The sequence below is a fragment of the Stegodyphus dumicola genome, chromosome 2 (assembly GCF_044657685.1).
Source record: "Stegodyphus dumicola isolate Sdum_Otavi_A_Nest chromosome 2, ASM4465768v1".
Taxonomy (NCBI): Eukaryota; Metazoa; Arthropoda; class Arachnida; order Araneae; family Eresidae; genus Stegodyphus; species Stegodyphus dumicola.
The window spans coordinates 228,358,114-228,373,791 of NC_140769.1; the positions used below are offsets into that span (position 1 = coordinate 228,358,114).

At 29.3% G+C, this 15,678-nt stretch overlaps 1 protein-coding gene across 6 annotated transcripts in view; it reads left to right on the plus strand.

Annotated features, from left to right (window-relative positions):
- Positions 1 to 11,328, plus strand: part of LOC118202774 (protein Gawky-like) — a 105,419-nt gene extending 94,091 nt beyond the window's left edge. For 5 of the 6 annotated variants that reach the window (XM_085811854.1, XM_085811856.1, XM_085811857.1 and 2 more), the window contains 3 exons: positions 1,278 to 1,474; positions 3,503 to 3,558; positions 4,389 to 11,328. In XM_085811854.1, coding sequence (XP_085667980.1) covers positions 1,278 to 1,474; positions 3,503 to 3,558; positions 4,389 to 4,922 — 787 coding nt within the window. In that variant the 3' untranslated portion in view covers positions 4,923 to 11,328. Of the gene's footprint in view, positions 1 to 1,277; positions 1,488 to 3,502; positions 3,559 to 4,388 lie in introns of all 6 variants that reach the window. The other variant, XM_085811859.1, reaches the window with a different exon arrangement.
- The last annotated feature ends 4,350 nt before the right edge of the window (positions 11,329 to 15,678 follow it).

Consider the following 15,678-nt stretch of genomic DNA (forward strand, 5'->3'; position numbering starts at 1 on the left):
TCTAACCATTCCGAAATCTGTTTATCAATTTCACGCTGCTGTGTGGCTTGCAATGGATTGGAAGTTGATCTGTCAGCACTATCCTTATCTTCAGGGCAGATGATTTTATTTTATTTGGCTTATAATTCCTTTCTAAATGTAGTATTTCATCTCGATGTACTCTGTCTTTGATATGATTTAAATCAAATCGTCATTATAATTCACTTCCGATAGCGAAAAAAGTGACACAGAGGTTATTGAAAACGAAAAAATTTCGATTGACAAATTAGTCGGCATTCTCGACACAGCAATTATAGGACTTGAACAGCGGAAATTTGTAACTGAAGAAGAAATTATGTCTGTTTATAGAATTAAAGAGAAAGTATTATCATATAAAAAAGCAAAGCAACTTAAACAACTTACATTGAAAGAAATGTTTAAAAGTAAACAAATAAATATTAAGCTTTTTTTTGTAAATTTTTATACTCTTTAGATTATAATTGTTCTTTATTTCATAAATTACGATTTCATATTTTTAATTTTATAGTTTTTGCATGCCATCTTACCAGATTTAAACTGATGATCTATAATCCGGAAAAATCGATAATCCGGATTCGCCGAAGTTCGGATTAACAACTTTTGACTGTATTGCCATACTACTATGTTTCTCTTTGTGTGTGTGTATAATATATATATACACACACACCCGCACATAAGTACTGCTTCTTTCTCCATTGTAGGTATTTTCAAAATTTTTGAGAAATTATTTTCCTAATTCTTGAAAATGTTGAGCATTTGGTAGGTTTGAAACAGGCTTGTCAGAAGCAGCAAGTCCTAAAAATAATAGTACTGTTATTTGCTTGCTGTAAAATAAGTTCCTCAGCAAGTCTGCATTTTCATAAAAATTGGTCATGGGCCATGTATTAGTAATTTATTTTTGAAATCAAATTTTACAAACTGGGGAAGGAAACCTTTTTATCTCCAGCATGCAGAACTGTGTATTGGAAATTCTAAAGATATGCTCATTTTAAAATTACAATTGTGACATTTCTGTTGAACTGAATTTTGTGGTTCAAGTGCAAAGAACATGATATTTAATAAGTAAAGGTAACATACAAAATGTTAAAAAAAAAAAAAAAAAAAAAAAAAAAGTCCCTTTGGTTGTAATTTAAAATCTGAAACCATTCAGATTTATAGTCCAAAGGGGCTTTGTCCCTAAAGAACAATTTATTTTATTTTTTTTTACACTAAAGAAGTATTTGTTATTGAGAGCACCTTATATATCTGCTCTTTTCCAGTGGTAGCTTATCTGGAAAGTCTGGAAATTCCAGGTCATGGGGAAACAGGTCTTCTGAACAGGAAAGAGTACCCTGGAAAGGACCATCTCCTATGCCAAAAACTTCTCGTCCTCCTCCTGGCTTGAGTGGTCAGAATAAACAGATATCTTCAAATTGGATATCTGGTGAAAGTGGACCTCAAGGATGGTCAAACTCTGGTGTGTGTGTAAAGTAATAATATAGAACATATACAAATATATATATATATGTATAATATTGCTGCAAAGAAAATATTTTCATTACTAATTTATATTTTTTTACAGGAATATTAATTTATTAAGTAAATTTTCAAAGTATTTGAAAATTAATTTAGGAACATATTGAGTTGCTAAAGTAAAATCATTTTTAATTTGTTTGCAAATGTGTCTGTACGTAGGAAAGAGCAAATATGACTTAATACATTCTGGTTAATATTCCATGTGCAGAAAATTTTCATTTACAGATATAGAAAAATAAAAAAAAAATATTTTAAAAACTGACATCATTAATTCTTTGTGTTCCGTAGCAATCTGTTACAATTTCTTTCACATAAATACTTTTCTGTATTGTTTTAATATGGTAGTGAAAAAGTTAATTTGTAATATTACTTAAATATCTTTCTGCTGCAATCTAATACAATATAATTTTATTATATTCATTTATTGATTTAGAGCACAATGAAGTATTTTTATGTTTGGGTATGTATTACAAATTTTAGTACAAGTAAGACCCAGCTTAGTGCTGTTGTATTTTATGCTGTTTGAGTATTATGCGGTGGTATTGGGATTCCCCAAAATTGTATGTGGTGTCAATATTGCTGGATTAGTTTTGGATTTAATGCTGCAAAACATCATTTAACACCGAGTAGTAATGCTAGTGGAGACTTTAATTTAAAACCACAGCTTAGATATCAAAATTTAAGAGCATTGAAGGGAATTTCAAAATCATCTTTACCAGTTTGTAAGTCCAATAAAAAAATCTTGAATCAGTATAATAATTTTCAAGAATTATCTATCCAAACATTTTTGCTGCTTGTCTGTTAAATGCTACTGCAGATTAAAAAAAAAAAAAAAAAAAAAATGGAAATTAAAGCTTTGTTTTTGATTGATAATTCTCCAAGCCATCCAGCACATTTGTCCAGCTTAACAGCGTGTATTCCAGTAGAAGTGCTTTTCTTCCTGCCAAACACAACTTTGTTAATCCAATCAATGTTTCCAGGCATAATATCAAATTATTATTTTTAGTGGCCATTGATAAATCCGATGGAGAAGATAAACAATCCTTTGGAGATTTGGGGGAAAATTACAATATTGGGGAATCTGTAGACAGTAGTAATCTTTTCTGGAATGAGAAATATTTGAAGGGGGAAAGTATCCCTGGAACTGAACAATAATGACACAAGAAAATCCACTGTTGATGTCAATGAAATTGTCAGGCTAGCTAATGAAACAGGGTTGGATAGTGTAAAATGCAGAATATGGAATTCAGTATTCTGTGATCTGGTTATGTACTTTGAATGAGACAGTCCTAAAGAGTTAGTAAAACAACAAGTATACGAAGACAATGAAGTTAGCTTTTCTGAAGATGGGAAGAAAAAGGAACGAATTCTCTAAAAAAATTTTAGCCTTATATCAGAAATTATGGATGAGTTTATACAAAATGATTCAAATTTTGTTTGAAGTCAAGATGAAGTATCATTGATGTGATGTCTTGCTATCAACAAATAATAGCTGAATGAAACAGGAAAAGGCGAATGAAGTTAGATGACTTCACACACACACACACACACACAAAAAAAAAAAAAAAAAAAAAAAAGGAGAGAGAGAGAGAGAACCTTCCTCTTCACAAATATGAATCCTTTACTCAAACTTTACATTAATGTTATATGAATAAAAATCTCTATTAACAATAAATAAATCTGTAGTTAATGTAATAAAAGAGTATTTAGCAATGTGTGTTACAAAATAAAATAAATAAATAAATAAACTGATAAATTTTATTTATTTCTCTTCTGTTTCAGTTATTCCCATTATTACATTATAAGATACTGACATTTAACGCTGTTTCATTTAGCTCTGAAACTTATTGGGATGTATCTCTCACATTAAGAAGAATCTTTCTGTATTATGCACTGTTCTTTAATAATAAAAAAAAAAAGTATCATTTCTTATTTGTTTCCTTGTGCTTATTTTGTAATTATTTTTTAGGTTGGGAAAAACAAAGTAGTTCAAACTTTTTAGTTTTGAAAAATCTTACACCACAGGTAAAGTTTTTATTTTTTGACTGAGTTATTCATTGAAATTATTTTGTTGGTATTTTTTTACTCTGTGACTTATATATTAACTGATACCATTTCAATTTCTTTGGCAACTCTAGTACTTTTTGTTCATTGATCTAAACAGTACATTCTGAACAACTAATTTTTTTTAAAAAAAATTCTCTGCATTTTTCTGTTAAATGATTATTCTAACTTACATGTGCCATTTTTAGTTTTACTTGGCAGAATTAATCAGTATTAGATGAATTATATATTTGTTATGCATGTTATAGAACTTATTAGTTTTTATCATGCATTCTCGCTGTTTATCTGTATTTAAAAATCCTGCCCTTCTAAGGCAACCTTTTGTATATATACATCTGTATTTGATAAATGTTAATGAAGGCAATATGCCTCTATCTTGGAAAATTTGAATAGCTTCCATTGTATTTTTAAGTAAATATTAGAGACTCATGATTATACAAGAAATGCTATAAAAATTAAATGTAAATATGCAACATGTGTGATAGCACACTGTTTGCAAGTACTATAATGAAATAAAATAAGTGATCTGTACAGTTTTTAGAAGACATGTACATATAAATACTAGTTATTACTTGTATAGGTGAAAATGTATTACAAGCCCAAGCACATGCCCAAGCTGTGTAAATTTATAAAAAAGAATTGGTAATTAAATTTTTAGCACATTATTTGAATAGAACATCAATGTTGGTGAGAAATCTTTAAATTTAGCTAAGGTATCAGTTAATAGCTATGTGCATTAGTGAATTTTTTCTGTTGTCAACAAAATACAGAATTTGTTTTTCACATTTTAGATTGACGGATCTACTTTAAAGACTTTGTGCCTGCAGCATGGGCCATTGCAGTTATTCCATTTGCTGCTTAACCATGGAATTGCACTTGTGCGTTACTCAACAAGAGAAGAGACTGAAAAAGCTCGTTCTGCTTTAAATAATTGTGTTCTGAGTAACACAACTATACTAGTGGACATTCCTACTGAGATGGAAGTAAAACAATACCTCCAGCTGGCCAGTGGTCAAATGAATTCAAATGTGTCTTGGCCTTCCAGTAATGGAAACAGTGAATCTACTTTTAGTTCAGGGAGTAGCTTCCCAATGAGTGGGACTACTAGTACTACAGGCAATGGGAATACCTCAACTAAAATTGGTACTAATAATTGGAATAGCACAAGTCTAAATCTGCAGAGTTCCAACTTGTGGTCTTTTTCTGGTTCAGGCAGTAGCCTGTGGGCAATGCAGTCATCATCCAGTGAACATGATCAATGTATTCCTTCTTCTCTCAACTCATTCTTGCCCGGTGATCTTTTGGGAGGTGGTGAATCAATCTGACCTGTGTGATCTGTCCATCGAATATTGTGATTTGGTGAGGACCATCTTAAATCTTGTCCCTCTGATGATTGTAAACCTGATTTAGTCTCAAAACATTTACTACTTTCTACTGAAAACTTTTCTTTTGCAGTATTTTTCCGACCATTGCAGAGATTGAGATTTCAGAGAAAACTATCTACAAAACATTAAGGGAAAAAGAAAAATTGTGTGATATTGAGATATAGCTTAATGTTTTAAAATATTCTACTTATAAACTCTGAGAAATGTAGTCCGTTCATGAATGCAAAGTTTTCCATTATGTGATAAACTTACAATTTTACTTTTAAATGTGTTCCCAACTGATATTTACTGCTCCTGAAAATGCTCAGTTGATGAATCGTTGTGTAGATGAATATTGGTGTCATGGTATCAAACATACATTTGTCTAGTATTTTTTTTTTTTGGTGCCAGGATATCTGTCTGTATAAAGAAATAGAGATATATAATGTAGGATATGTAAATATAATTTCATAGTTACCTTTACAAAAATGCCAAATATGAGAGAACCTCATTAAGCACAGTCAGTGTTTTACTTGCAAACACATCGTGTAGTGTGCATTTAAGCTAGATATATTTAATTATCCCTGTTAAAGTTTGAGCCTGTGTTTTATGGTGTAATGCATTAATAATGCAAGTAAAAATCAATTATTTAATATTGTCTGTGTATGTTGTTTACTTGTGTCGATTTGATAATTACACTATGCTATGTTTTCTCCCTGGTGTGTGAAATTGGCACTTTATTTTTAATTGTTATATTCCTCTATGTTAGTTTGACAAAAATGCCTTTGTAGTATTATCTGTTTTATATGGATCCTTATAGTTGTTTCATTGTTAAGGAGTGAAATTTTTCATATGCTTTTTTGTTATGTGTTTTGTTAAATTGTGTAAATATTAATGACTTGAAATGTGGGATTTGCAGATATTCTGTTTGTTTTTGTTTGATTGAAAATATAAATGTGTATTACTACCAATTTTCTATGCTTTTTAACTTATATTTCATTTCTTCCTGTTTGGATATATATATATATATATCCTTCCCAAGTGCTGTGATCTGTAGATTAGTAATGCTATTTTATAATTTAAATAATATGGTCTTGCCTTCTTTAAGTATTTAGATTATACTGCTAACATGTTTTTACCCCAGTATCTTTTTAAAGTATTTTCCCCTTTTTTTAATTGTGTTCAAATAAAGTCTCTCCTGACGTATTCAATTTTAGCTATAACAAAAATGTTTCAGACATTTCTCTCATCAGAATAAAATTATTTTTAAAATTAATCAGGTCAAGTGTAATTTTACATTTCATATTGAAAGTCTGTTTGCAGTTGCATATATTTTATGGAAATTTTAGGCAAAGCTCAAACTTTATTGGGGGGGGAAAGAAAAAGAAATCTTTTGTTTAAAGTTTTCATTACATAATTGCTACACCTTTGAGAATGCCATGTTCGATGTAAAAAGAAACTGCTGAAATTCTTTAAGAAAATTTTTACTCACTGTATTGTCATTGGCTTCATATTTTAAATTTTATAATTTTTTATGCTATTGATGACATTCACAGTGTGTTCTTCAATAACTAATAGAGTAGGTGCTCTTTGTGCCTTAGAATGTGTAAAAATATAATTTCTTAAAAATTGGTATTTTATCTGCTTTTATACTTCCCATTTTAGTAACCCCTTCCTGTGCTATATTTTTCTAGCCTTTAGGGCCCAAGAGGTCTTTTTTTATAATTTAAAATTGCATATTACTGAGAAAAGTATATTTTTATGGCATAATATGAATTTTTATTTGAAATTATTTTGAAGTTTATATTTCACCGCTTTAGACAAATATGAATTGTTGAAGTGATAATCATTGTATATTGATTTTAGTGTACTTTTTGTGTATTAATTAAAAAAAATCTGGGCTTATTTATTAATCTCAAGTAATACACAGATGTCAAGAATAGTGGTTTTCTGGTCAAATATTGTTAAATTTAACCTAAACCAGACTAATATATATTGCGCAGTTTACAATACACTTTTTCGTTCATGTAGGATTTAGAATTGCCGGGAAGGGGTTAAGATGTGTTAATCTTAACTGTGGTTGCAAAGGAAAGTATTGATTCTAATAAATTCAAGGTATATTTTGGAGATTGAAAATGTAACATTCAAGTGTATTTGTATATGAAGAGATCTGAATTCATTCCATGGGAATATATGTGTGTATGCATAAGTGATGCCATATGTTTCAATGTTAATCAATATCATATTGTTGTTTTTTAATCAATACGTCAAGGAGTGAAATGCTTTACGGATTTTGTCAAAAAAAAATGTGTTTTAATATGAATCTCACTATTCTTAGCTCATGCTTCTTAACAAGTATTGCATCATTTGTTTATCTTTCAACTTTGTGTTTAACTAATCTATCTGTTGATGCAACATCTCTATATTCATTACAGAACAAATCACTGGTATGTTTTAGATTCTGCAAGAGTACTTACAGTTTTAAGGTAGGAAATTTATAAACTTTTACTGGTCTAAAACACTTATCTTCATGATAATTTAATTTTCTTTGTTGAGAAAATGGGATATGACTAACTGGACTATCAGGAAACAAAAAACTGTGGTAGACTGCCTTTCTTAACCATTGGAAACTAAAGTGTTTTCTTGAAAGAATCATCTCTCAAAGTAATGCTTTTTTCAACAGTTGGTTTTATATTCAGATCATTTTTGTGACCATTGTTTAAAGCACAGTATTTATTCAAATTTATACTTATCTTCAGAATTATTTTAATGTGTTTTAGGAGAAATATATTGTTTAAAAGTTTATAGATGTAAAGAAAAACCCATTGACACAAATTGTAAAAGTTGACTAATTTCATCTTATTTTGATATAATATCAGAAGGAACTCTCTTTTATGTAAGAAAAAGAAACATAATGTCATGGAGCATTTTCCTTTGAAATGTATGCTGATCTAAAAATTTTGCCTGCTATATTTCTGCTTCAGTTTTCTAGCTATATCTGAGTTGAGAATAATATGCTAAGCATTTAAATCAAGTTTTCCAGTTGAAGGGTGATTTTATGCCTATTTGTATACCAATTTTGAGAAAGATTACTTAAATAGTGGTTTAATGGTTAAAAGGTAAACTTGGGTATATATTCTACCGTCCAGTCATCATATCTCTTAGTTTTGGGCCGATATGTAACATTTCTACGCATTCTGAAGTGTGCATCACTTGCAACTGAATCAGTCGCATTAACTGAATGGTGCTAGTTCTGTACTTTGTATGTAAAATTGTGCAGAATGACAAACAAGTTCTGTTCCTTTCTCCAGCTTCTATATGCTTGGAACCAATTCACACACATTTTACGTGTGTTGTACATGACCTGTAATAGTTGGTCTATTTCTTGTGATGTATGGTGATTGTTTATTATTGCTTGTTTTTCTTAAAATTCAGTTTGTTTCAGTTGTAAAATTTATTGGAGTGTTTGTAGAGTCTAGTGTGTTTTTGACTTAGTATAATGATGCACTAATGATAAAGAGCTTGATGTTTTTGGATATATATTCATGTTGCCATTGCATTGGAAATTTGTGCACTGCTGAATGTTAGGGTTGATTACTTTGTATATAAAAATTGGAGGTGTTTATTTAGATCACTAAACTTTAAATATATTTTTAGTATGTATAAGCTAAGATGCTGGTATAAATTTGAATACATGCTTCATACACTACTTGTTATTATTCCAAAGACTTGCTTTCCTTTTGAGACTTATGAAAGTACATCTTCTGCATAGTGTTTTAAATTTGCTTTTATGACAGTTTTGAGTGCTAAAGTAAACACTGTGTAATTCATTTATATATTAAGCCAGAATATTTTTTTTTCCAAACTGTTATGTACCTGACTGTATAAAAAGTGTTAAACCTTTTTTAAAAGAAATGTTTCAATATTTTTTGTGTGTACTTAAAAATACTGTTTTATATCTAGAGCTCTAAAAAGTGTTCTGGATTATTTTTATAATTTTCACATGATTTTATCAGGCACAAGTTATAAGTATGTTGATATTTCTGGAAATGAGATATTTTACTAAATGGATTTTAATGAATATTGCAAAATCGTACTAAGATTGTGAATTTCTGTTTGTTGAAATTGTGAAGAAGTCCGTTTTGATAATTATAACTTACATTTAACTTAATATTTTAAAATCATTAATGGAAATGTAAGTTTCTAAGGGGGTTCACATATCAAGAAAATGTTTTAAAAATATGCTGCCAATTTATGTCGTATAGTCTCTAAAATTTTTCTTAAATATAAGTATGTGCATATTACCCACATACATAATTGTATTTAATTTTAGAAATTAGAAACATTTATTCTAAAAAAGAACTAAATTTCCTATTGAATTTAATTTTCAGATTTTATTATATTAACAGATAATGAGGATAAGTAATAAGAAATGCCATAATTTGTTAAGTGTGTGTGTATGTGTCCTGTATAATTATAGAATCTGCGAATATTACCAGAAAATCTCAAGAGCTTTGTTTTTATAGTATGTGTTGTCATTTGTAGACAGTAAGCAGAAATATTCATGAAGATTTCTGAAGTATCAAAGGAACTTTTTAAATCTTTTGATAAGATTTCTTTGCATTTAGTTGGTACACAATAAATTTTAACAAAAAACACCAATAGCAGCATTTAATTTTATTTATACATTGCTATTGCTCCCTGACAATCATTAGAAAATAACAATGCTAGTGAAATCCAAGCACCCTTTGCTCACTGCCCCTGTCCTCACCTATATATTAGTAACATGCTAACTTCAGCAAATTTTACATATGTGAATGTGGTAGTGTTTATTCCTAGTCATGTGTGTTTCAGGGTCAGTCTGGAAATATCACAGAAAATGTGTTTGATCTATGAACATTTTTATTTCTAGTCATACTAGTACCCATAAACAGTCGTTGATGGTGTTTATTTTCTTCCATTTTCATGTTTGTTTATTATTGATGTGCATCATTCTTTTTTCAGCAATTAAATTTATCCCAAAAATACTTGTTAAAAGTTAACTTTTATGTAGAACAGTATTTTTTATTGAAAATCAGAATGTACATTTTTAATATTTGATTGAAATTTCATTTTTTGTGTATCAGTAGAGAATCTGCTTAATTAAATTTCTGATTACAATTATCTCTTTTGTTGTTAAGTTAGTCACTATTTCATATAAACATATGTAAGATAATATTTTGCTGTGTCAGATCAGATTTTTATTTGCCAGATTTTGCCACATTTTTCATTTAAATTAATATTATTAAGCATGTAGTTTATTATTTGACTATAATATAAATGATTGATATTGTATTGGATATCTTTAGTCTACTTTCATTATGATATGAGGATATGTGCATTTTTCAGAATTGTAATTTATGTATACATACATAATATATATATATATATATATATATATATATATATATATATATATCATAGTAGTTTTCTTGAAAATGATTTTGTAGTTTCTTCTTTTGGTTTTGTGTCTGTTTAACTTTTGTTTACTTAAGTGACAGTTCCTACAGTTTTTTTTTTTTAAATTACATAAATCTAGTTTATTAAAACCACATAAATATGTTTACATTTTAAATGAATTTTGTACAACATTGAATGAAAATTTTTCATTATTTGGATAAGTTTAGTATTGATGTTCAAAATTCATCAGTTTTTTTCCTCTGTAACTGGAATCACCTCTAGATTATAATATGTGTGTTGTCATTTCTGATTACTATTAAATAAAAGAAACACTTAAAAATTAGTAAACTGGCTTTCCAAAAGTTAATGTACATGTGATTTTTACAAGATTAAAAATTATTATAGATATATTTGATATATTTCTGGTAGTATTTTCCTACATTCAAATACAGTTTGTTTGCCTGTAAAATTTTTAAGACATAATCAGTGTTACAAATTATTTTTGTCAGTTCCAAATTATGCGGTGTAGGAAACTTACAGTATGAAAATGTTAACATTCTTAAATTCATACTTTTACCATGCAAACTTTCAAAGAACTTTTTTAACTAATTTTTGTGGCAGACTTTCATATCTTCAAAATCAATTTGCTATGTTAACGGTATACCTGTCGAGGCCTATATAAATATTATGGTACTTATACATTCTAACGAACTTAAGTGCTGGTGATGCAATATGTCATAATTGTAATCACTCTCAAGAGGAAATGATTCATCTTGGGCTGTAACCGAAAAGAGACTAATTTTAAAATTTAAGTGGACTCAGAATTGCAGCAGCAATTAAAATATGGTGATGGCAGCATTGCACAATGTTTACAAAGGCACTTTTCTGTAATGTTGTGTCTTTAATAAAGCTCTGATGAAAACCATAATTTGTTTCTTAATTTTAATACAAAATCATCTTGATAAATTATGTAACACAATTAGAGAGGAATGGGAATATTTACAGTTTATTTGTCAAGTAGAGTGTCAGTGAAGGTGATTTTGCATAATTTAAATATACAGAGAGGGCTGAGATTTAGAAATAAAACAAGATTCTCCACATAAAGGTTTATAGCAAATGTTATTTGTCAATTGTTTTCATAGCAGTCTGTAATTTTTCTTGTATAAAATCAAATATAATCTTAAAAAAAAAAAAAAAAAATCATTTTCAAAATTTTTTTTTTTTTTTTTTTTTTTTTTTTTTTTGAGCATTAGATGTTATGAATTTCATTCTATAGCATTTCTCATCAAAATATGATGTTTTTAAATATAAGTATACTATTTTGATTGTGAATACATGAAATATATGAGAATAAAATTATAATTTGAAGAGAAGGTTATGTTTTTAAATATAAGTATACTATTTTGATTGTGAATACATGAAATATATGAGAATAAAATTATAATTTGAAGAGAAGGTATTTAAAATTATAATTTGAGGAGAAGTTATTCAAATCAATATATTTGAATCAAATTTAGTACACTTGCTTTTAAAAAAAATTATCCACTAAACCATTTTCAGAATTAGTGTAACACCAGAAGTAATTGTAAACTAAAGATGAAATGATTCTAATTCATCTTAGGTGTAATCTTTATTCCTTTCTGTGCAGTGCCTCAGAATTTTAATCCATGAGAGATAGATCTAGAAAGTTAGTGTACATTTAAAGGTCATAAAATCATGAAAATCTTTGGCTTGATAGTTGTGAATCATATAGATTGTGCAAAATAAACCATAGTTCTGCTAGAAAATTTATAGCCTTTTATGGGCCACACTTTGATTCGAAGCTTTGACAGCCATGATCCGATATCTTTAAAAGCTTTCCAAAGGAAGGAAGGGGATCAGTTTGATATGGTTATATTGCTTATAATATCCAACACAATGGCAATAGTGGGGCAAGTTGCATTACCATAGGAATGTAATACCACAGAACAATCTTTAATCCTGTTCACCATTTAAACTTGAACAATGTCTCCCTCCCCATTTAATGAGAAGGAACAAATCATAACAGATCCCTTGAGCGTGTTCAACAAATATTTTTATAGGATCCTTGGTTCTTCCAAGTCCTCACATTGTGTAAGATTATATGTGAGGTCTTAGTGTTCCATGCTTTGTCTCTGGATCTGTCATCTGGAGTTTGATTGGCAGTGATGTTGTTTCACTCGCTGGGACTGTCACTGATAATGTCTTGAACATATTCTTCATGACAATTTTGAAGATATCAATTATTTTACTCAAAACAACAAAAAAGTTTTTTTTTTTTTTTTGGGGGGGGGGGTTGGTTAAGGATCCTGTTTAAGACGGAAGCATTAAACACCACATTGATATATTTTTGTTTTGTATTGCTCTTGTCATTCATTTGAAAGGACTGAATATCGCATTAATGGGTATGAAAGGATTATTGGAATTTCATGTGGTTTAAAATGTATCTTAATTTTTTAATATGAAACAGTATAATCGAGGTATGATTGCTATTTACAAACTAAGAATCTTGCTCATGAGGTCAGTATGCCCCTTCCTTCTCCTTCAAAAAAAAAAAATATTGGTAAGATTTACAATGCTGAGTCTGTAACTATTAGCATTTTATAAAATTCTATATCGTCTTAAAATACTGTTACTGAAAATTATACCCAACATTAGTGTTGAATAAAGGCTATGGTTATTTTATAATAACCTGTTTATGAAATATTTTGAGAATGAATCTTCCTTTGTGCATTTTTTAACTGTTAGAAATTTTAACACATTTTAAAATGACTTGATGAAGGTTGTGTAATGTAAGATTATAGTGCATCAGCATAAATTCAACTTAAATTACCTTTAAAACTTTCCATTTGATATGAGTTTTGAATATATACCACATTTACTCAAAATATAATTTAATACATTGCATAGTATTATTTAAAAAAAAAGTACTAATTACCATGTTTTTTAAACCTACATCTGTTGTAAATCCCATTCTAACTGTGCTGCATAAAAATTTAACCTTAAATATCGTAAAACTGCATAGAATTCAGTTTTAATAAGCTAATAATGCTCAAAAGCTACATGAAAACAGTTTTTCCTTCTTCAGCCCTTATAATGTAGTTTCGGTCTGATACACCGTAAAAAAAGGATAAACTGCCTTGTTGCTTTTGCCAACAACTGTTAGTTTTAGTCTGACACAGCAAATGGAAAGGTAATCTATTCTCGCTGCTTTTGCCAACCACTGAAGCAATCCGAAGATTTTCCTTGTGGCTGAATGTTATTATTTTCATTGCTAGTTAGAAAATTCTCATTTATTTGTAAATTAATTTTTAAATTAAATGAGTTTCCCTGTGTTTAATTTTATATTTATCAATCACTGAAAATGACTTAAGCATGGATCTCGTATCTCCACTGACCATAATTGTTTTCTAAATAATACAAACTTTATCCATAATGTTTCAAAATAAAAGCTGTAATTAAAATTAGGATTCATTAGAAATCATTTTCTTGGGTGGAAAATAGTTTATTGCAGCTTTTACCATAAACTCAACCCATTTGCTGCCTATCACACACTGGCACGTTGTTGATGTTATTGCTGAAGAGCCGGTCATGCTCTGGCGTGTAGTGTGGGATGATGTCTCAGGTGCCAGTCACGCGATGAGTACTGGAAAAGCAACATTGCATTGCTTATTGTGAAGTTCAATTGGCACTATATTTTGAATATGTTTTCTGGTATTGGCATGGAGTGAAGGCTAGAATCTAGTTGCAAATATATGTGTTTTGGAATGGAAACAAAATTTCATTTTATGCAAAGATCATACACAACATTTTGAAATGTACATTTTGTAATATCATTGTAACTATCTTATAGTAAATTCATTTGTAATATATAAATTTGTTTAAGATATACTTTCATGCAAAAATAATGCATATTGTTACTTATTTTGATTCATTTTTAAATGTCATGCACCAGCACATAATGCAACATAGCAGAAATAGTTTTACCTAAAGTGCCAACCACGCGTTGGCGCGTAGTCATAAAATTCTATCCTTAAAGGCTTAAATCAATGTGGTTCACATAATAATCTTTTATTACCTCTTTTAAATCATATATCTTATAATAAGTAAGTCAGCATATGGTTACAATCTATTTCTATTACACAGCATCAACACAACTTCACATGACCAGCAGTAAAAGTGTTATCCAAATATGCATAGTATATAAGAGCCTAACAGGCTTTATTTTAGTTTGGATACTCTGACATGCATTCAGATTAGGCAGCATGTATTGTAATGGAAATACATTCTATATATAATCAAATGAAATTATGGTTTTAGATTCCCAGTATTCATAAAACTTCACTGGAAAAAAAAGTAGACTGTGCAGTAGTGGTAAAATTGCTGAAAATTGGTAGTTTGACCCAGTGGTTACACTGGCTGCATGAGCATTTTCGTGGTTTTCCTCATGTGTAACATAGGTAAGAGCCAGTTTTTTTTTTTTTTTTAGAAAGCCTTCCCTTAGGCAGATAGCTTGTATGTATTTAGCTGTAATGAATCAAACCAAACAAGAAAATTTTTTGTTGACATGGACCTTATGCATCCAAATGTATACAGACTAATTACAGTCTAAAAAAAAACAGTTGTTGCTGCAGGGCTGGTACTAAGCATATTGCTGCCCAGTGCAATGTCTGCAGGTCCTAAATTTTGCTGCTCAGCAGTTTTTTAAATTTCACCAACCACTCATCCACAGCAGTATTTTATTCTGGGTGATGGTAGAGCGTGGATGTAGAATTTGAGCAGCATTATGAGGAGGTTGCATTTTCAACATTCAGATGTGTAGAAGGTCAGTAAGAAAGCAGATTGCTCTTTTGGCGAAAGCTTCTATTTGTAAACTTGCTTTCAGCGTGTAAATCAAAAATATTTTATCTTGTTTCAACTTTATTTGAATCGTGCCAGTTTATTTTTCAATATTTGAAAATTATTACTAAAGCTTTTGTTTCATATTAGTCTTTCTCCACTGGGTATGTGAAGAATATGCACTATTTTATCATCATTAGAATCTTGTGAATGTTCACAGTGGTTTTGTATAGGAATCTAGTTATCTTTCAGAAACAGATTGAAATTTCATGCTTTTATGGGCTGTGTCTGTTGTCTAACCAAATATTTAAGTTTTTACTAGAACTGGAATTAGTTTTCTTAATGCATGAGAGCATAATTTATGAAGTGGAACTAACACATTTACAGTTTTTGTCCCCATTAAATTACAATTTTTTTTCCC